The sequence below is a fragment of the Sesamum indicum genome, linkage group LG11 (genome assembly GCF_026168435.1).
Source record: "Sesamum indicum cultivar Baizhima isolate 11 linkage group LG11, ASM2616843v1, whole genome shotgun sequence".
In the NCBI taxonomy this organism is placed as follows: Eukaryota; Viridiplantae; Streptophyta; class Magnoliopsida; order Lamiales; family Pedaliaceae; genus Sesamum; species Sesamum indicum.
The window spans coordinates 13367505-13389502 of NC_142667.1; the positions used below are offsets into that span (position 1 = coordinate 13367505).

Here is a 21998-nt window from a genome sequence, read left to right on the forward strand (position 1 = left end):
CACACAAAGATAAATACCCATATGTATGGTGGGATTCAAATCCATAATTACGAACTTGTTTGTGAAATCTTAATTTTAACCTCAACTACTAAATTAAGACATTATTGATATATACAAAAGAATGTAATTAAACATCAAGATATACATATATATATATATATATCAAATGACAACACTCAAAAGCAGATCATATCACATTAGTAACAAAAAAATCTACAATATATATCAATGTAATAATTAGAGCAAATTTATGTTATTATTTCAACACTTAATGTATGCATATACAATTATAAAAAAAAGGTTTATTGTGATTGGGGTTTGAGCCTTTGAGGGTCCAAGAGAGACACTTAAGGAGAGTTGCCTAAAACTAATGAGATATCATATGATCACCAAGGCAAGATGGATGTCTCAAAATTAATTGGTCTCTTAATCAGGTAGAATCATGAAATGAATAATGATTACTTGAAAAGGGTTGTCTTGGATCATGGGCTTCTTGGATCCTGGAAATCTTGTCTCCAATACATCCAAGGTTTTACTTTTTGTTAGATATATCACTTTCAATTCAGGTAATAATATTTTTATATCCCATATTTGACACACTTTTCTTTCTATTTTACTTCCTAAATTTAATTCTCAGATTGATTAATCTTAATTATATACATTTCCGTGAGAGACATTTTGATGAAGTTGACGAACTCTTGGTTTGGATTTTCAAGAGCTGATCAAGTGATTCTGTCTCTGTCATCATCGTACAAGAAATTCATTTGATTATCGGTAATGGTAATTTAGGAACATATAACATGGCCTTCATCACATGAGATTTATTTGGTTTTCTCCAGGTTTTACAAATCCAGACAACTTATATACAGTTTTAGTACAGTTCAATTTTAAGGTGTTTTTCAAGTCAACATATATATATATATATGAAAAAAAAATTGAAAATATTTTGAAAGTCCAAAAAAAAAAAGTTTATAAAATTGAAAAAACATGTGACATCATCTTTAGAACATAAAAGAGATAAAAAAAAATGCCTGTCTGCTAGGTTAAATCGTAATACAAATAGTATTGGACATTAGAGTTACATTATAAATTAACATTAGATAAAAATATATACTATATGATATGTGGTACCAAGAATTCATATATGCGTAATCAAGAATATGAGATAAGAGTCTCAAACAAGAAAAACGAAAGAATTTATTGAACAAAAAGGAAAAAGACAAGAAGAGAAAATAGATAATTCGATTCTCGTTTCTATTAAATCAACAATCGAACTTTTCCAATAGACATTTCTACAATTTTGTTAAGATTGATAAATCTTAAGTTTAATCTCCAATTTCATAAAACATAAATTCATTGAACTCGTCTGAATAATTCCTTCCAATAGGCATTAGATCCTTGACTCCAATTCTGAACCCTTTTGCTCATTAGTAGATGGTTAACTTCACAACAATTTTATATAAAATGGTTTAAGAATCCTTACTCCAAATTATACTTGCCAAATTCAAATTCTTCCATACATAACCTTAAAAACCTTCATAAGCCTACATTGAGTTCCCCCTAAAATTTAATACAATTACGAATACTCTTTATTATTTAAAAAATAATAATAATAACGTGCATCAAACAATTGATCCAATCCGTTAGCTTGTTATCCAAATTTTATATTGAATTGTCCAAAACCCTTTTGAACCCTGAACTATAATATTACATAATTTTTATATGCTTTCTTATAATAACGTTCATCCAACATAGAATTTTTATATTCTTTTTGTAATAATAGAATCCATCCAACAACATAATTTTTTTATATTTTATCATTTTTTTAATAAGATAAAATTCCAACAAGAATAAAGTTAACATTTTCACCTTACTATCCAAGGGTACATAATTATAACACATATCGAGTGTATGAAAATTTTCAAACAAAGCGAAAATATAAATAATTACATTGAACCTCAAGAAACTTGATGTAATATACCCTAAAACAAATGGTGAGAGAAACAGAATGTCAAGGAACAGTTAGATTAGATCGAATAATAACCTCGGTTCATCTAGTTGATACATCACAGACTAGAATTTTTCCTGTGTCTCTCTCAGGGGAGTGATTGAACGGATGAGACGGTCAATTCTTGATGGGGTTAATACATTATAAAGAGTCGTCACTGCATCTTGCCTGAAGGACATAGTACTCGACTATTTTGGTTTTCTGTTAGCCTTTCATTTAGCCCTATAGTTAATGTCTCACTCAAGTTTCACTGGGTCAGAGCACTCACAAAGCAAACAGTTACAGAGGCAATCGAAAACAACACCAACCTATCCCATTTACATTTCCTAGCATCAGAAATACTACAATTTTTAGGTCAATCTAAAATTTAATGAATGAAAATACAAAAGCAATGTACATAAAATATATCCCAAATCTGGAAACAATACTGGCTTTCCGAGCACAGTTGTTTGTCTGCTTTCACCAAGATCCTCAGGCACTGAGCCGGACTACCACTATAACTGACCCAGCCGCTCCTGGTAAACACAAAGGAATGGTAAGAGAAGGGAAATACAATACTTGAGAATCTCAAGCAAAATTCCTAAAGACTCACTGTACAAAAATACTTCAAGCTAATTAAGTGGGATCTTAGCACATGCAGACTCAGTAAATTGGAAACATTGTCAAACCTGCAGCATCTGCATTAACTTTGGATGTTGCTCTAGAAGCTGACAAAGTTTTTCGCGGTCACTCAGAAGAGACTGCAGTTCAAGTAAATTAAATTATCAAAATATAACTTTACAACAATTAGACTTGTGTACTTATATCAACCCTCAATATAAAATACCTGAATCGCTTCAGGGGATCTAAAATACTCTTGTAGAGACATTCCGGAATCTTGTTGCTGGGATGCGCCATCCCCTGAAGGCTGCAAACTCCTTTGCGAACGATCAACCTGTTGCTGTTGCAACGACTGTGATACATTTTCTTGTTGTTGGGTTTGATAATACACATGAGCTGGGGAGACTTGGGGCTGCTGCAGCACCTGGGATGGCTGAGCTGGAATCTGTATGGAACTTTGCAACAATGTTGCACCCTGCTCTGAATGTGGGGAAGCTGGAACAGGTGGCCTAAGATGCTGAGGTGGAGGACGAGGGATTTGTGGCGGCTGAAGCGGCTGTAACTGAGTAAGAGCTGGTATGGCTTGAACTGAAGGGAGAGACATGGGAAGATTTTGCGACACATTAGCCAAGTTTTCTCCATGATGTGGAACTAAACTATTTCCATAAAGACCGACAGGCATGGAACTGGGCCTGAAAAGCAATGGTTGCATCAAAGGCGGTGGGGGATAGGAAGTTATCATCGTGCGTGATGCTGAAAGGTTCACCATTCCATCAACAGGGGGTGCAGCAGAGGCGTGCTGAAGCTCAGAATTACTAACAGTTTGAAAATATTGTGGAGACAAAGAAGTAGAATTCTTTAGCGAAGAGCTGGCTGAATAAGGAGGTGGTGTGGGAGGAAGCGGTGGAGGAGGTCTTGTAGATCCTAAAGGCGAAGGAAGAGATGTCCGTCCAAACTTTGGGTCTGACAACGCAACTGAAGTAGCCAGTGATGTCGAACTGCATGGTACAACAGACGCATAATCTGACTGAACCTGTGTATAAGGGAGAATGTAAGCAACTATTTTCATGTATGAAACTGCAGAAAACATTTTAAATAGCAAGTAGACTATTTCATACATGGAAGCCAGGAGGAACCTGAGCCTGCCCATCTGCCACAGACTTCAAAAATGATGAAGACTGACTCACAACAGGATCCATATTTTGAGATAGTACAGGTGAGACTGTTGGAGGAGGTGGCATCGGAGGCAGAGGAGGCTGATTTGGAGGAAATTTCTGATCGTAGAAACCTTGCAATCCAGTACCCAAAGGAACAGTTCCACTTTGTTGTATTGATGCATTGGGATATAAGTTAGGTGGTGTCCTGGACTCAACAGAAAATCGTACAGAAGAAGATGAAGTATTCATATAAATAGAAGCTGCAACCCCTGTACTACTGGGTATTGCAGAGGAATCAATTGCATTAGGAATTCTGGTTGGCAAACTCTTTGTGTCCTCTGCCTGATCAGAGAACTTCTTATCAGAAGAAATACTCGGTTCTCGAGTCAATAGCATCTCCGGACGAGATGCAGACATTCTGGATGAATACTCACTCGGCGTATTTTCATCCATGTTTGATGCTAATGGAGTACCCAAGCGAGAAAACTGACTACTTTCATTTACATCACTCTCCGTCTCCTCAACTATCGAATGGGGAGAACGTTGCTCAATTACAACAGATGCAAGTTGCTGTAAACTATCATCTGGTTGTGGAAAGGGCAACTTATCATCAGGTTCAGACTCCTCAGCATCAAAAACAATATCAATTCCCTGAAGATCATCATCAAGATCTGGTTTCAACTGTCGAGGTTTGCTGGACTTTTCTGCGTCTATGTTGTCATCTGGAGCTGCTGTTTTCACTTGTGTTACCGCATCATTAACAGCTACACCTTGACGCTCCCTTTGTCTGGCCATGAATACATCTACGTGAATGGATGGTGGTCTCCCGCTAGAAGATCCTATCCGTGGGACAGCAATTACATTAGAATTATTACCATCAACATTTCGTTCTCTTGCAACATAGTCATCCACATGCATAGAAGGAGGCCTGCTAGTGTTTGGCTTACGCTGTCTGAAGGTATCCCGACGTGTAGGGCCCGGAGGTGTGGTGACAGGTACTGAACCCCTAGAAAATGTATTTTGTGAGGTAGCTTCCACTACAGAATTGTCTCCTCTGGTATGCCTATTTGCCCCCTCCAGTGAGGAGATCTTTCTTTTTGCAGAAAGACCTGTCTGAGCTAGCCTGTTACGCAAATTCTCAGGACATTCCCAAAAGAAAGTGGCTCCAAAATCATCCCAGCTATATTCTTCAATCCGCCCCACACTTCTGTTTGCAAATCTCTGTATCCTCGAAGAAACTGGGAGAGTCGATAATGAGGTGTAACCACTGGCAATTGCAGCATCCACCTCCTCTGTGCCTGAGGACTTCCGCAACAAACGCAATAACAAGTTTGCAGTCTCCTTGATCTGAAGATCCATGATGAAAGTTAAGGATAACTCTTCAGGAAAAAGAAATAGTTAATAAAAAGCAGTAATATAAACCTGATCCTGTGTAGGGAGAGCATCAGGGTCAAGTTCATTGCAAGTCACAGATCCTAACATATCTGCGAGCTCCTCGATTTGCTTCAGGTTGTCTTCGACAAAACCTTCTGAAGAATAATCATTCTTTACTCCAAAAAGGAACTTGACTACAGCAACCCTCTCCAAGTTCACGCTGATGAAAAAGCAACATATAACAATTAAAAAAAATAGCACATTTCCATGAGCGGAGCAACTTTCTCTATATCATTCATAGGACTGAAATTGAGCGATAACAAATTCCGCAGGAAAACTTGATGACATTTTTGCTTCTCTTTCCGTCCCTCTTTCGGATAGTGAAATATTCAAGGGAGTTGAGTGGTAGGGTTCAGAGGAGGTCAACCACCTGAAATTCTTGCTACATCCACCATAAAAGACGTTTTTGACTCCTCTTAAGTAACAGTAGATTAACAGTACAGACAAGCCCATTATGCTACTATTAAGACAATATATTGTTCATCAAAGATCAAGCTTTTATGGTCCATGGGGGACCTTTAAATTTTCTTAACATACTCCAATTACTGTTTCATCTGCCAGCTAATCTAGATTTATCAGCTAATGTCTAAAATAATTTCTGGAACTAGCATCACAGAGTGAAGCCAAGAACTAATGACATGCAGTACCCTCCCTGAAATCAAGAACCAGACTGAATTCTTTATTTTTTCTCCGAAGTTGTTCCAGAAGTCCGTATGAGCAAGAGACACGACTTGGGCCTTTTTGCCATCAAGGTATAATACTTCAACAAGGCACATGCGTTTTTCTACGTTTCTACTTTTCACCAAGAGACACAATCCAAAGACAATGAAAAAGAGCACCTCATTAAAGTTCACATTGACAGTTCAAATAACCATGGTTTGATCATTTGTGATGGAGTTCACCACCTATCTTTTTCTTGGTAACCAAATCAAACGCTAGTGCATGTTACTTACGAAAGACTGATGGTAAGCCTAAAGGAACAACCAGAATAAGTTAACCACTTAGGTATTTCAACTATTAATACTTGATATTGTTTTTTTCTTTAACAGAAAAAATATTGATATTGTTGACAAATGCAAAAACGTAAATATTTGTTTTTCCCTATGACAAGGTTAGGCTCTTGCTTTCTGCCCTGCAGTGAAGGCCCAAGAGATCTCGGTGCTTTGATGCATGAGGAAATAAACCAAAGTTTATCTCTGAAGCAAGCTTTACAATGGACAGCAAATTAACCAAACTGTCTAAACAGCTTTTAATACGACCCCAATGTGCTCCTTTCAGTCACTGAACAGCAAACTATCTTTTAAGCATATCTTTGGATTTATGAGGCAAAGTAACCAAAAATACGGCAACCTACTTAAACTTTTCTACGTGGCAAAGTGGTGGCAAAGTGGAGACCGAAAGCTTGAAGTACGACTCCATGAGTTCATAGAATATAAACTAAAGTTCAAACATGAAGTATCCATCTCAAGCACAGTCAAAAATCTTGCACCCTCACTTAAAATGACTAGAAGTACTGAACTGCTTTCGAAGATGGAAATGCTGAACGCCAGTTACTATGAGTACTATAGAATTTCTCTGAGAATGTTTTCAAGCACAATAAGCTGAATTTTAATCCAAGTTGCCATAAGAAACAGAGCTATTTAAGTAGCAAGAGTAAAGTAAATGGAGCAGAGAGCAATGAGCATACCTTTCCCTATCCATACAAATGCCTAATGCACCTGAGGTTAATGTGTGAATAGCTACAGCAACCTGTTCGCGAGGAACATTCTTAGAATCAATCGACCTTAACAATGAAGTCCAGCAGCATAACAATGGAGGATGCTCCTTCCATTCAGATGCATGAATTTTCCCGTAACTTGCATCACTTTCATGGTTTATTTGAGACTCAGAATCCTGAATAGTAGAGGACTGAATGTGTTTTACAAAAGAGAGCAAAGAACTCTGGCCTTCGGTAGAGGAACCCATCTCTTTGAAGGCAGCCAGACAGGCAAGCAATTCTCTTCCAACTGGCAAAACCTACAGTTTTGATGGAAAAGGGGAAGTAAAACAAAGACTAAAGAATATCAAGTATTAATTGGAAAGCAAAACAAGCATGCAAGAAAACATTGACCAGGGAAATGAAAATCACTGCAACTCCCAAGCTCCATGTCAAGAGCAACCTCTGTCTTCCGTGCAGTGCAACATTAACAGAGCAGAGAAATGGGACAATCTCGGACAAAAAAGGAGGAAGGAATAAAAAGGAACAAGAACACGTATAGAACGACTGCCAACATATTTGGCCATAACAGAGAACTTTTTTCAAATATCCTATGGAACAATGGATTAGGTACTCCTAACTTGAATAGAATCATTTTTTTCCCCGACATCAGAATTTCATGAGAACCAAATGACATGGATATCAACCCTCCACATGATGTTTATTTCAAAGAAACTGCTAAATAATTATAAAGTCTAAGCCAATTATGTTGTCTGATATTCATGTACATCCTGCTCTTACAATGGAACCTCTGTACTAGTTAGAACCTTATTGATTCACATAGCATCTTCAAATGACACATGCCTTGAATAAGAATTAACAATAAGGCTTTTCGTGTTCTTTACAATGAGAATTAAGTTTAGTCGCTGCAGTAATGCTTTTATTAGTTCTCAACCATCGCTTCACCTGCTAAAGATGCACAATAGATCTTCGAGAGCATTTTCTTAATGATCAACTATCATACTCCGGAATGGATCTCTTTTCATCTCAGTGACATTATCAAGAGGTGAAAGGATATTGCTTGTGTTCATGAGAAAACTTATCAGGTTTACCAAATCTCTTGCCAATTTGAGGGTTTGCATCAAACACAAACTCTTTGGCTTCTCCACAGTGGCACTCAAATCCATCCTTTGCACAGTGTTAAAAACCACTATAACTCCATGTGATAGAATCTTTAATTCAATATCTATCTCATATTTGATGGTTCAATACTTATATGAACTGACTTCTAACAAGACAATTGCAATAACCTGTTCAGGAACAGTCTAGGACAGTTTATTGTTCTATAAAATAAAGACAAGTCATCAATTATACAGATAAAGACTTGAAAGGGAACATACCATGCAAAATCTAAGGAGATATGACCAGAATATGGAACATTCTTTGGCTGTAAAACTGTTAGGAAGATTCCTGTAAGCCACAGAAAGTAAATCTTCCTATCCAAATGTGAAGAAATGAAGCCACCGAATACAATTCTATAAGAAACTTTCTGACCTGTACTGCACTCCAGGATGCTGAAAAAATGCAGAGTCATCACTGATTAATGAGATCGATTGGAATACAGGTGTAGACCAGCTAATAAGTGAAGATTCATATTTTGCAAGATTTATGTTTTCGGAGAACTGCTTCACGTCAGAGTTGGCAGCTCCAGTACACTTCTCAAGCACTTTTGTGAGCATCTGACAGCCACCCTCCCTCAAAAATAGTGGCTGCGGATGGAGTGAAGAGAACAAGATAAAGTGAACTTCATGCTCAACTCCGTTTTCAACAATAGTTGTCAAATACAATGAATACCTTAGCGATTGGATGCTCCAATAAGATAGCAAGAAATTTAAGCAATTGATGAACCTGTAAGTAAAAGACACGAAAAAAAAGAAAATAATAATAATAATAATAATAGTAAATGGAGAAATTAGGTGCAAGGAAATGGAAAAAGACCATGGTTAGAACAATTATTACTAATAACCTTGTATGCGTCCACATCGGATAATGTTGTTGGCTCTAAGAGGCGATGAGAGATCCATGATATTATAGGTCTCACCAACACAGAAGCATAGTCAAGATTCAGGCATGCAATCCGAACCACAAACACACGTAGAATGTCTTGTATGACAACTGACATCTGAAATATGATGAAACTACCATCAGTTGAAACTTGAAAATACAAAGAGCAAACACAGCCCTGCTTCATGTAAACCAAAAGAAATTGGTGGGTTTCGTGGAATCACTCACCATACCAAGAAGTTATATAAACATTTAAGGTGATTAATGCAGGTACAACTTACACTGACAGCACAATGTAAGATAACTTCTCCGAGTTTCGCCAGTTGCTGAGACAACTGAGCTAGTAGCTTCTCAGGGTTCCCAGGCCTTAGATACCAATTGATCTGTTTCTCTTTCTCCGGACCCAATAGTGTCCCCACAGCCACTGCTCTTAGGGGGCTCAGCATTGGAATTCCATTCTTCCACATCCAAAGGCTTTCATCCGGAAACAAATCATTCTTGAAAGGCAGAGAGTGTGGCAGATTAGTGGAATTTACATTTCTATCATCAGATATATATATCAATTGCAAAACACAAACTCCATACTGCTTCAGAAAAACTGATGTGATTGGAATGCTCACATACCAGTAGACAAAGCAAACTGCAGGTTTCCTTGGGGCCCAGTGCCAATAGCGAAGTGGCATGAAGGCTGTCAAGGAGGAAATGGAAAAGGCCAGGAGTCCAACTGTACACTGGCCAACAAGCTAGTGCTGATGCAAGAAGATGGCAGACGGCTCCAAAACCAAGCACAAAATCAGGGCAAGTATGGGATAACTCTGCTGCACAGGAAGCTAACTTGGGGCTGGGAATGGAAGATTTGTATCAAGGATACTGGAAAATATATTCTTTACATTCATTAAAAGGAGACAGTTGCTGCTACCTCACTTCTCGGTGCAACTGTAAGAGTGCACTCATTAGTTTTGTGTTCCTGTGTTGCTCCTTGGCTTCCTGAAGTTATCAACAGAATGGCATAACTCAATTGAGCTTTTGATCCATTCGTTATCAAGCAATATATATAGGAATGTCACCACAAACCTGTAACTTCTGCAAGAGATTGATGAGTAGGATCAGTGAAGGAATCAGCAGATCAAACAGGCTCTTTTCACGATTACGTTCTAGAAGCAAATCAGAAGTTGAATTGCCCTCTGCACCCTCATCAACAAGATAATCTGCTAAGACAAGAAACCCAAGTCTCAGCTTCATAAAGAGGCAATATGGTGCATCTCAAACACATTGAAATTCCTCCAGACAATTACAAAGTAAGATGTATATTGACAGTATATTTCTGTGTTCTGCACGGACTTCAGCAGACATTTATAACTCAATAATCAAATTAGAGTATGAATTTCATTTGTTAAGCTTATATGAGTCATTAGGTTAGGATATGATGCAATAATTGCCAAGTTGACAAACTATCAACTCAATTAAATGCCAAAATGCATAATTACTTAATTGCTCTTTTAATTTATAATCTTAAGCCCCATAATAAGAACACTTTACCATTCATACCCTTGTTTTCCCGCTAACAGGTATTATTTGGAGGTTCATCAAGAATAACCCAGGCAGCAACTTGGACATACTCATCCAAACAAAGGAACGCACACAAAGTGTGGGCTTTTGTGCGCATGAATGCTAATGCAATTGCCTATTCCAAATTCTTGTGTAACAGGACTGACTGTGCATCTTGAAATGCACACACTTTTTGTGTGTGAGAATATAATAAGAGCACATACTAAGAGGGCTCATACCAATCATATACATGTATTCAGACCAAGAGTACAATTTCGAGGTTCACCAATAAAACCCAGGCAGCAACTTAGATAAACTCGCTAAACAGAAAAAAAATATAGGAAGATTGGTTTATGTGTTTGTAAATGCAAGTGCACGTGCCTGTTCGAGAACTTCTGCCTGACTGTGCATGCATGTCTCCAAGTGTCCCTAAGTGCGCACACCTTTGTGTGTCCACATGTTTTTTATGAAATTATCTAAATTCTAAGAGCATAAATCATATGTAACAAATTAGCTGGTAAAACCCCAAGGAAAAAACACATTTCAATGATACAAAGAGAATAAGAAATGAGGATACGAGGCTCAAACTTCATGCTGATTCTTCCTAAGCCAAGTCACAATGTTGTAGAATTATTGTCCAAAGTTACCTCTTTATCGTAAGTTTCAGCTGAATGTGTCATTAAGCCTACACCCCGGTAACCTGGGATGCATGTTATTGACATGGAATTACCTGGAAGGCCGTAATATTGTGGAAACAGCCTAGCACGTGTGGCTGACATGTTTAACAGTGACACATGAATCTCAAAGAAAACCATGCCTAATAGGAACCAAAACTGGTATTTTTAGAGAAGATGACTATTTGTCACAAAACGAAAAGGGCATGCAAGAAATCTTCCTCCAGATAACACAGCTACCGAGAAATTTTGTAGGATTCAACATTAAAGCACTACCCAAATATTCCATCATGTAGGCTCATCAAAGAATGAATAGAATAAGGACATCTAAAGGATTATATCAAGAGAAATCGACCAAGTAGATAAACTATCCCACCCATCAAGGACAAACTTTCAAACTAGGGCCATATGCAAGGACATGTTAACACAAAATAAACACAAGAACAACTCTCAGCAACAGACCACTAAAACTACATCGTGTCCTTTCAGAAATAATGATTTCTGTTAGGTTTCTAATAATGCTGTCATTGTTTGGAAGATGTTGTCAACACCATGAACAATACTGACCATAAATATTGGAAGACCTCTCAAGCATCACTTTACAATTGATCACAACAGCATGCACAACCATTACAGCACCTTCATCATACAGACCAGCAGCTACAACCTTAAGAAGCATAGAGGAGTAGTTAGTAAAACTTATGTAACAACAAAGTGCCTGCAGAAACTAACAAGATTTCTTACCGAATTATCCGAAATAAATGCCAAAATTCGAAATGCTGTAGTGAGCTGGGCAATGGAGGAATCACGAAGAACAATACCAGGAAAATCCTTCTCAGTAATACGTTTTCCAATTAGATTATCAATTACATTACCATCAGAACTACTAGAAGAATCCCCAACAACATTATCAACATCCATCATGTCGGATGCCAGAACACTGTCTGAGGCCATGTGAACATCTCCTCCAGAAGCCAAAACAGCAGCATATCGTAGAAGTCCAATTGCCCCATTCCTATGGTAAACTACACCAGCATCTATCCATTCCAAAAGCCGTGCAGGAGCATCTTTCTTGTTGGAACCTGGGGAAGAGAAATGTAATGCCATGTGCAGCTCCTTCGCATGGTCTATCCAAGACGTCAAAGAAGTAGCAGTAGAATCAGTGACAATAACTTCAAAAATCTCAGCCGCCGAGTGAAAAATCGCAACATCTAAAGGTGAAACTCCTGTAAATAGAGAATTTGCCACTTATAAGAAAATAGAAACACAGTAAGACATCCACCATTGAAGTCACCAAAGTACCAGTGTTCAAGGAAGCAGGATCAAGTTCCCTTCCGGAATGCAATGCGGTCATCAAAACTTTGAGAGCCTGCAGCAGGAAAAGATAAAAAAGTTTCTCATGGATAAAAAAAGAAAAATATTAAAGATAGATGAGCAGACACATCAAAAGCTACAGAGGGAGCAGAATTTTATGCATCGATTAGATAGTTCATAGTCCCTTCTAGAACAAACGCAACAGAATTATGATGATTCCAATAATGAAAGCAACTAGTAGAAATCGTTTATTACTTTATTTCACTAAATATAAAAGCTCATAAAAATTTTCTATAAGGGCCATGGCCAAAAATTGTAATGTTTAGACCATTTATTTAAAAATTAAAAAAAAAAGGAAAAAACTATATAAACATACCTCTGGGAAGTTCACCAAAACCAATAGAGCCTGGCGTCCACTCTCTGACCTGGAACAGCCAAGTTTGAAGCCTTAAACTAGTTGAAAACATTGAAAAAATCACTTTAAGCAAAACAATAAGCATAGCTACCTAGAGAGGCGACAAAGATCCCACAGCACCCAAAGAAATTCTTCAGTACCTGGTATCGACTTACATAGACTATCTATGGCGATTAACTGAAAATGCACACAAGGAAATGCAAATAGTTCCTTACAGAAGCTTGAAACAAATAAAGAACATAAACCATGATAAGTAAAAACACGAAAAAGGTGAATACTTAAATAAAATCTACTGGCAGAGACCAAAATAGGGAAATAAACATTATAGAAAGCATGAAGTCCAAGAAAATGGAACTTACCGCCTTCATGTGCACCTCAACAATCATGCCAACTTCCATGGGGCGACAAAAGAACCCTTTGGACATCAAGACAGATGCATATCGAAGTGAAAGCGCGTCTTCCTTCTGGACATCCTCCATACCGCGCAAAGCATAGATAATGGTTGAGGAGATTTCAGGGTCATGTAGAAGGAAACCTAATCCTGAAAGTAAAAGTACGCAACATAAATGGCAATATCTAATAACTTGACATAGGAAGTAATAAAGGTAGGAGTAATAATACCTGAGCGACAGAAGAGGAGTGAAATAATTATTGCTTCAATGTGCGATACAACATCCAGGAACAAGTCCATTGCATGCCCTGTTTCGGATCGCAAAATAGAAGATGACAGCAAAGCAGCTGACAAAGGAAGGAAACCTCTCTCCTGTTTGCAAAGATGCAAAATCATTTTGGGTCAAGAGAAGGAAGGAAAAAAAGAAGATGATAGATTACATAAGTTGTGGTTCCAACAAATGTCACAGCGTGCAAAGAAAGAGTAAAGGAAGTAGGAATTCCCATTCCCCAAGAGTATAAGACATTAGTTCATGCAGAGAAGAAACCAATGCATACAAGACATTAATGCTATTGTTTACTCTGGACCTGCAGGAAAAACACAAGAAATTGTTTGAGGATCCCAAATACATGAATTTTGAGGTAGGAGCCATAAAGCATCACAGCTTTCCATATATGCCATTGTAATCCTGGAGGGGCATATATGATTTTATGTTCATCATAAATAGGAGAATACTTTCAACAGATTATATAACTAAAAGTCTAAAAGAAATTAGGAATTTAACAAACTAACAAAGACTAAGTAACTGAAAGGCGTTCTTGGGGTAGCAGCTATAAAATGCCTGAAGGCAATGCTTGGGGGAGTTTGTAGGGGGCACACTAGGGCATTTGGGGCATATTCTTAAGTATTTGGGCCATATGCTTTTTAGCCCCAAGTCACTACTGAGTATGCGCAAAGATGTGTATAGGAAGTTGTTCTTTTGACAGCAGAAAGCTCGGATGAGGCGAGTTTTCTGTTAAAAAACCCTTCAAAAGTTATTCAGAAGAACAAAGCCATTCTTCTAAAAAGCACATATATTATAACCCTAAAATATTTTTCTTATCACACTTGTCATCTCAAGCTATAAATCTCTATTCTGCTTGTCATGCTATTTTATGCCTCATGGATCCAGATTTTCTATAGACTTTCAGAACTTTAGATTATTTTGAGTCTTTTCACATTATCTCATTATTTTATAAAATTATAAAATACAAAAGTCTATATGGTATAGGCTCATGCCCCATAGCATACATCATGCTCCAAGACACAAGAGATGCCTTGCTCAAAGCATCACCATTGGATAACGGTCCAGTATCTCATTCTTGGATTACTTATGGTCTTGCATGTATTGCCAAAAATGAAGAAGAAGAAGGAAAGAAAAAAAATGGCATCAGATCAGTCTTGGAAAGAGGCCCTTAAACCTACAACAGCAGTGCGCAAACAGTAACTCAAAATATATGGGCATGAACCAAATTGTATATGATGTTACATCTGGCCAAGCGCAGTTAGAAGACATTTTGTTCCTTGGTTTTATTCCGTTGATTCTCACCTCCCATGAAAGTATTTTACAAAAAAGAAGTGTTCAACTTGCCCATCACATAACACCATACAATTTTATAAAGCTTTTTCTGTTGCTTATGCTAAGCATAATCAATCTTCTGTGTAACATCTTTCACGCATCTACATGTCCATCTTCTTGGTTCTTAATTGTATTGTAACTTATAATGAGAAATAGTAATTTTAAAAACTACAAATAGAAATTTCACTATACTCAGAGACAAAAAATCTTAAACAACATAATAGAATTAAGATAATACAGTTATCGTATCAACAGTATAAACGAAGCAAAGCACAAAACAATATAACTTTATTTTAACAGAAGGAAAAGGAAAGAAAAGGAGAGGATGAACAGATGAAAAGTATGGTGCAACTGAACTCCGGAAGAACTCAAATACACAGATGTAAGCACCCTCTATTGATCGAGGAAGAAAGTGTAGTACCTTCAGAAGGGAAAGTAAGTGCAAATCAATATCCCAATTTAAAAACCCACAATTTGAGAGATTAATCAAGCCGCTGGTTGTTTTATACACCAATTGTCCAGCATCACCAAGGATGAAGGATCTGCTTGCAGCAGCCATTGGAGAGGGATCATCAATTGGACCACTCAGCTTTATCAATTTCTGTAACCATACTTGTCAATCAATGCGTGCTCAAGAGAAATATTTTACTATTTTTCAAATGCTAGTTTAGAAAAAAAAAAATGCATGAATCAAATCGATGATGAAAAAACTAATATTTCCAATTCAATAAGAGCATGGGGTATAATGAAAAAACTAACCAAGAGTTTCTTGAGCTGTGTTTTAGCACTTGCAAGCATGTCCAAGTTAAAATTTGAAACCCGACCACCAGCAGATATACCCCCGAGTACAGATAATACTGCACACTGCAGGATAAGAGATCAATATAGGACTTGATGAGTTAAATGAAGGCTATCAAGTCAAAGCAAGAAACTATCGCTCATTGTAGCGCGCGCACAACCAAGATTTTGTCAACCGCAAGATGGAAAAAATTTACTTGAGAGCTTTGAGCTTTGTGATACCACTGAGATTGGTTTCACTTACAGTCAAATACTATGGTATTATAGAGTCAGATAATCCCTGCCTTCAATTGCCCTCCCCAAAAAAGCACAAGAATAAAGCAATTATATTTTATATTATGTTTAAATTATAATTTCAAACCAGGAAAAAACAATCATTTGATAGCCATAACACTGCACTGAAAAGGTTTGTTTTCTCGTTACAGAAAATCTATGTACATATTAGTGTGCATGTGTTTCTTCAAACACACGCACGCACATCCATCATTCTAGATTATAGTTCTGACACGCATGGTAGAAAGTGCAACATGTACCTCATATCTACAAGTAACCTCATAAAAACGCATGCGATGAAGTATATAAGTCACAAGGGAGGCAACATCATGCCTCTGATTCTCCAATAACAACTTCAATAATTGATTATAGCCATCACTAGTGCCGACTGGTATGCTTTCCTCTTCCCGAGGCCACCATCCTAGGAAACCTTCACAACCAATTGAATGCCGAGTAGCCTGCTCAATAACTCCAAGCAGCAATAATGTAAGAGTGGTAGAATTTTGCATCCGGTGATTGAAGATGTGTCCCAGCTGCTTCATGCCACCATAATTAACAAAGTGAAAGCAGCTCTCTCTAGCAGAGCACAATAAGCGAGCCACACTCAACCATAGAATTATATTCTTATTCTGAAAATAAATGATAACCAAAATTAACTGTTAAATACATCACTTGATGCAGTATAAATGAGAATTTCAAAGTATAAGAGGAAACTAAAACAATAGAACTGGTCTATGGAACTGTAAAGGATATGCAAACAGCTGCTACAATTTCGCAGACCCTACAGATTCCCTGATACCTGTGAAAGATGTGGATATCCCACGTCTCCAATGCTATTACAGAAATCAAATTGTTGGTGTAAAGAATCCATCAATCCTTTGGAAGTAGGGATGCCTGCCTCAGATTCAAGAAACAAGATTTCTGCTAATGATTCACCAGATGGATAGCCACACTGATTCTGAAGCCTTTTGTAAACGTCAAAAAGATCTTTTCCAGCTTCAGTAAGAGTGTGATCAGCTTCTCCACTACTCATCAATCTATCAATCCCGAGTTGCTTTGGATCAATAGGATTGTGGGGTGAGCAAGGGGTTCCACAGATTGAGGTCACTGATAATAAGGAACTGATTACTGTATCAACTGCTTCTCCAAGATTCTGAGAGTCCAAACTTTTAAAAACAAGTAGCAGAAATTTTCTTAACTCAAGCGGAAGATCCAACATAACAACTGCCTGAGATAATATTTTCAGGGGAGATACAATTTCCTTAATTGTCAGCGTATTGGGATGAAAAGCAGGAGGCAAATCTTCTACCTTTCCTTCAACAGCGCTAACAGTATCTGTCAAAGTGTTATCTAAGTCTACTTCGATGTTAAACTGGCCTAAATCTTCAGCCGTATTCCCATATATGACCATGCTTAGGCTGCGATAGCTACCTCTTACAACCAAATGATTTGTTACTACAGCCTGCAACAATATACAGAATAAGTATGTCTTTCCCAGTGACAAGAATAAAAAAAATCCATAAAATTTCAAGCCTGCAAATAAAAGCAACTTTGACATAATCAGCAGGTATTGCAAGCTAATTAGACCAGTCTGCAATTCTACCCAAACTAACTATAATGAGATATAATTTCATAAGCCATGGATTCCACGAGATGAAATTCTCAAATTATCAAACAAGGTAAAACATAGAGCAGAACTATCACCTACCACAATCAGGTGCATCAGTGAGAAGTTGCTCTTTTAAATGCAAATCGCATGAGACCAGAGGAGTAGGTTTTCTTTGAACAGAGATCTAGATAGACTTTCTGGGATGTATAAGTATTTGCAGGTTATATGATTTGCAGATAGATATATAACAAGAAGGACAATAGGAAACCATGAGCAGGAAAGAACTTATAGCATACAAAAGAAAATTAGGCATAACAACCCATCAAACTATATAACACAATATAACAACATAAAGAAAAAAAAAAAACATCAGCAAAAGGAATGTGAAATTACAATGTAACACAAAGACAATGAACAACTATGAATCTGATTGAGATATTATTTTATGTTACAAAAGCATGTGGAATACGTTACATACCTCAACCTCAAGCACATTAGACGATGACTGAGAATACAAACAAGGCAGGCATAGCCGCCTAAATCTCGCCTCACCTTCACACTGAATGAAAACCTCCAACGCAAATGATGGAGGTGAAGTGGCCCTGAGTGAAAAACAACATGGGTTGCACATTAAAGGACATAACATAACAAAAGGTCACATGACAAATGAAAAAATAATCAGAAAAGAGAGAGAAAGAGAGGGAAAAAAATTGTCCAGTAATTAACTCCAGGCCATATGTTATCGAGTAACATAATTCAGAAGCTCAAATCTGCAACAATATGTTATAACTAATCCAGATAAATTACACACTATGTATATCCACCATACCCCATAAGTTTCACAGCTGGGCAAATTGATGAAGCATTTTGCTCAAGGAACTCACAAGCAGTGATGACTACAGGCTCTGAAAATAACACCTGCAGTGAGGAGCATGACAATTGAGGAACACTTAATGATTTATCCAAAATGTAGATGATGGTAGAGTTAGGAAAATAATCTTATAGAACACCTTTACAGAAAAAAGTAAACAATCATGCATCAGATGTTAATAACAGTGAGTAGTTTCACAGTGTCAACACCATACTAACAGCATAAGCTATGTTCCTTGTAGAAGTGGCCAAATTTTTTATCTTTTCTGGTCAAAGATTAGATGCTAACAGAAGGTGAGAAAGTGATTTCATGAAGGCAAGACAGAATGTAATAGTTTTAAATTTCTCAGTAAATTGATAAAGCAGGTAACAAGAATAGCAAGAATTAGACAAATAAGACCTCACGTGCCATGCCGTGAATAAGAGAGATCCAGAAGCTGAAGTCATGGATATAAGTTAAGCAAAAAGAAGCCAAATCATACCGCAAGCAGTTTCCAATATGTGCCGAGGCACATATATATTCCAAGATGGACATTTAAGTGTAATTATGTAAACCACTTAGACTAACACTAATGCAACTACAACCAAAGATAACTCAAATTTTCATGAGATTCGTGCTCAGGTTAAGTGTGTGAAGCATGTTCAGCAATAGCCAATAGCAAGTACAAAGACGAAGGCCAAGTAAGTTGGCCACTTTCAACCTTCTTAATATCAAATGTGATTCAGTGATAGACTGATTGCAAAAGTTTCAAACCTAAGCAAACCATTAGAGGCAGATGCCAAAACCGAGGTAAAAGGAAAAAAGCTTCATGTAGGTATGGAGAGATAGGCTCAAATAAATCTCAAAACATTGCGGTGATTTTGTCTTTGTAGAAAAAATAAGAGTTTCCATCAGAGTTCACATTGATAAAAATGGGGGTGAGGCGCTTACATGAACTAATAAGATGTTCCCTCAGTTTGTCTCAGATTTCACAGTTACATGAACATGGAGGCCCTTCAAACTGAACATAACAGGGTATCGGGGGCCACAAAGAGGCAATTTAAAAATTGCTGTAGGTGAAATAACTGTGAAAGAAACAAACTATTCCAAACTAACTCCTGAACCTTAACAAATAAGAATATAAACTCCAATGAGATCACAAAAATTAGCATAGAACAGTAATACCTTAAAATCCATCAAGACTAGTTCATTTGATTCTAATAGTAAAGTGACTGGGTATACAGCATGTTGAAAACAATCCTTCCTCTTAACCAAAATTGCCAGACCCACTCTAAAGGTAATTGCGGATGAAGAGTAACTTGGTAGCATGAAATTTATTTTCCATATAATTTTCTGTGACCAAAGAAGAGCGAACACTCTTCGATCGATAAGCATCAGTTTCATGAGCCTTTAGATAATTCTTGCTACTTTTAGTTGAATTTCCATGGTCAGCCATCATCAGCTTCTGGTGATTAAAAATTATCAACAGTATTTTTTTCTCAATGCTCATCAGATAAACCCACTTCGTCACAAGCATAATGTATTTTATGTTAACATCAAATCTAATCCAAACTCTGTACCTAATTACTGACAGAGAAAAGAGAAAATAACAAAACATTCCTACTCCAAAAGATAAAAAAAGGAAAGTAAGATGCCCCGGTGTGAATCCACAAAGAACTCAGAAGGGCTATCAGTAAAGGCACTCCCACGTGTTCATTCACCCTACTCTAAACTAGCATCTACTAATACAGCATTCTACTCATTTATATCAACTGTACTACATTAACAATTCTCTCAGCTCTACTTAACATCTAAAACAAAATTAATATCACACAACTGCTCGGAATTTAATTCCATTAGAATTTTTCAATCCCTTGCACATCATAAATCCTCACTGCACCTATAGCAAGTGAAAAAAACGAATTCATCCAGCAGTAAGCACTGCAACCAAAACATTGCATTCATCAAAACACTCCTTCTAATAGAGGAACAAGAACATACATTTTAATTCCACTACCAGTAAAATAAGTACCAAAATTACACAAAAAAACTTATCAGAGTGCATTAAATTAACAGTTTAGAAAATTTAAACAAAATAGAAATTGGTAGAAATACCTCGTCAACGTATTCATCGAGATGCGGGTGAACGAACGTGTGAGCGTACAGCACACATGGTTCGGGTCGACCCATCGCTGCTTCTGCCCTGACCCGACTTGAGTCGAGCTGAGTGGGCGGGGAGCAAATATCTTAGGGCTTTTGCTCTTTAGTTGCAGAAGAGCAAGGAGGGAAGAAAGGGGGCACTTAATTGAAAATTATTAGTTGGGATGAAATAAATTTGACCGTCTTATTACCATCTAACAAAAGTTCAAACCCGCTCGGAAACGGTTTATAAAGGGCCGTAAAAGGACGAAAGTACCCCGTCTCCGGTTTACCCCTTTGCCGTTGTTGGACTTGCGGCAGTTCTCCTAAATTTTTATGATGTGTATTATTAATAAATTGTTATAATTATGTTACTTTTCTTTTTACAATGTAATAAATTATAATTCTTATTTATCAAAAAATGAATAACAATTCACGTTCACAACAGTTATTTAGGCCCATTGGCTGGTAGGGACTAGGGAGTGGTGTCCAAATAATAAAACATGTATACTTATCAGTCTTTTTATCTATTATACAAGTTTTAAAATATAAGTATGATATTACATATGAATCACATTAAAAACACATTAATTTATATGTATTTTTGTATAATAAATTTCTAAACTTCTTATTTTACTTGTGTGTGTGTTTTATGCAAATTTAGAATATGTTGTATGGACAATACAGAGGTTTTAGAAATATATTTAAATTATAGGTTATGTCAATTTTATCTAGCTATCTTTTTATTGTAGACGAGCGATTTGTGGATATAGGGCTCGTTTGGTTCATGTGATAAGATTAGGCGTGATGTATTGGATAATATGATAAATTAAATGATAATTACAATCTTCTATTATATATTATTTGGCTTGAGGTATTATATGTGTGATATTCCATGAGATAATATAGTATGATGTTTGGTTGAAGGGATTTTAAAGTATGATTAAGTTATTTTTTTATTTTTATATTGGAGTTTGTGAATGATTAAGAAAACACTCTAAATTATTTTTTGAATTAAATTAATTTATGAAATATTTTATTTTCTTCAATACTCATAAGAAACAAAAGTTGTAAATATATATTAAATTTTGTAATTAATCAAAACTTTATTTTTCAAAAGTCCCAAAAAATGAGTAATTGTTTATATTTTATTAGTTAATTATTATAATTTAAAATATAATTTTTAATCATATAAGAAATGAAGAACTCTGATAATTATTTCAAACGAGTTGTCCGGCTGTCAACGTAGGGCCAATAAATAGATGGAAAGAAATAGAGAAAGAGTAATACAAGTTTATAATAATTGGTAGGATTATGTATCCCACTTAAGAGATGAGATTGATCCTTATAAATAAGATCGGACTCGATATTAATACCGGGCTCTAATAATCCAACCAAATATATGATTAT

At 36.7% G+C, this 21998-nt stretch overlaps 1 protein-coding gene across 4 annotated transcripts; it reads right to left on the bottom strand.

Moving 5' to 3' along the window:
- Positions 1-2299: 2299 nt before the first annotated feature.
- On the bottom strand, positions 2300-20782 carry EMB2016 (mRNA methyltransferase EMB2016). 4 transcript variants are annotated; one of them, XM_011095936.3, is made up of 29 exons: positions 20565-20782; positions 18429-18517; positions 18078-18201; positions 16790-17452; positions 16251-16619; positions 15679-15783; positions 15341-15520; positions 13532-13673; positions 13270-13451; positions 13002-13087; positions 12872-12920; positions 12484-12550; positions 11926-12407; positions 11749-11848; positions 10034-10170; positions 9879-9946; positions 9584-9800; positions 9241-9456; positions 8922-9077; positions 8750-8803; positions 8450-8664; positions 8296-8365; positions 6887-7215; positions 5188-5359; positions 4713-5112; positions 3727-4604; positions 2835-3641; positions 2677-2748; positions 2300-2523 (listed from the first exon to the last, which is right to left on the bottom strand). In XM_011095936.3, exons 1-29 carry the CDS (start codon positions 20637-20639, stop codon positions 2503-2505), a joined length of 6525 nt encoding a protein of 2174 aa, XP_011094238.1. In that variant the 5' UTR covers positions 20640-20782; the 3' UTR covers positions 2300-2502. The 4 variants fall into 4 exon arrangements, with proteins under 4 accessions (XP_011094238.1, XP_020553609.1, XP_088731430.1 ...); XM_020697950.2 differs by having other exon boundaries at positions 3727-5112; positions 10034-10167; XM_088875304.1 differs by having other exon boundaries at positions 3727-5112; positions 8296-8350.
- Between the last annotated feature and the right edge of the window lie 1216 nt (positions 20783-21998).

What these genes read in the sequence shown, in the direction of transcription:
- EMB2016 (XM_088875302.1), bottom strand. Translation starts at nt 20,639, where the DNA reads ATGGGTCGACCCGAACCATGTGTGCTGTACGCTCACACGTTCGTTCAC. An exon ending in CCAGCTGTGAAACTTATGGG is followed by an intron (nt 18,202 to 18,428) that starts GTATGGTGGATA and finishes TTTTTCACTCAG; the next exon opens with GGCCACTTCACCTCCATCAT. An exon ending in ATCTCTTGCAGAAGTTACAG is followed by an intron (nt 9,947 to 10,033) that starts GTTTGTGGTGAC and finishes TGATAACTTCAG; the next exon opens with GAAGCCAAGGAGCAACACAG.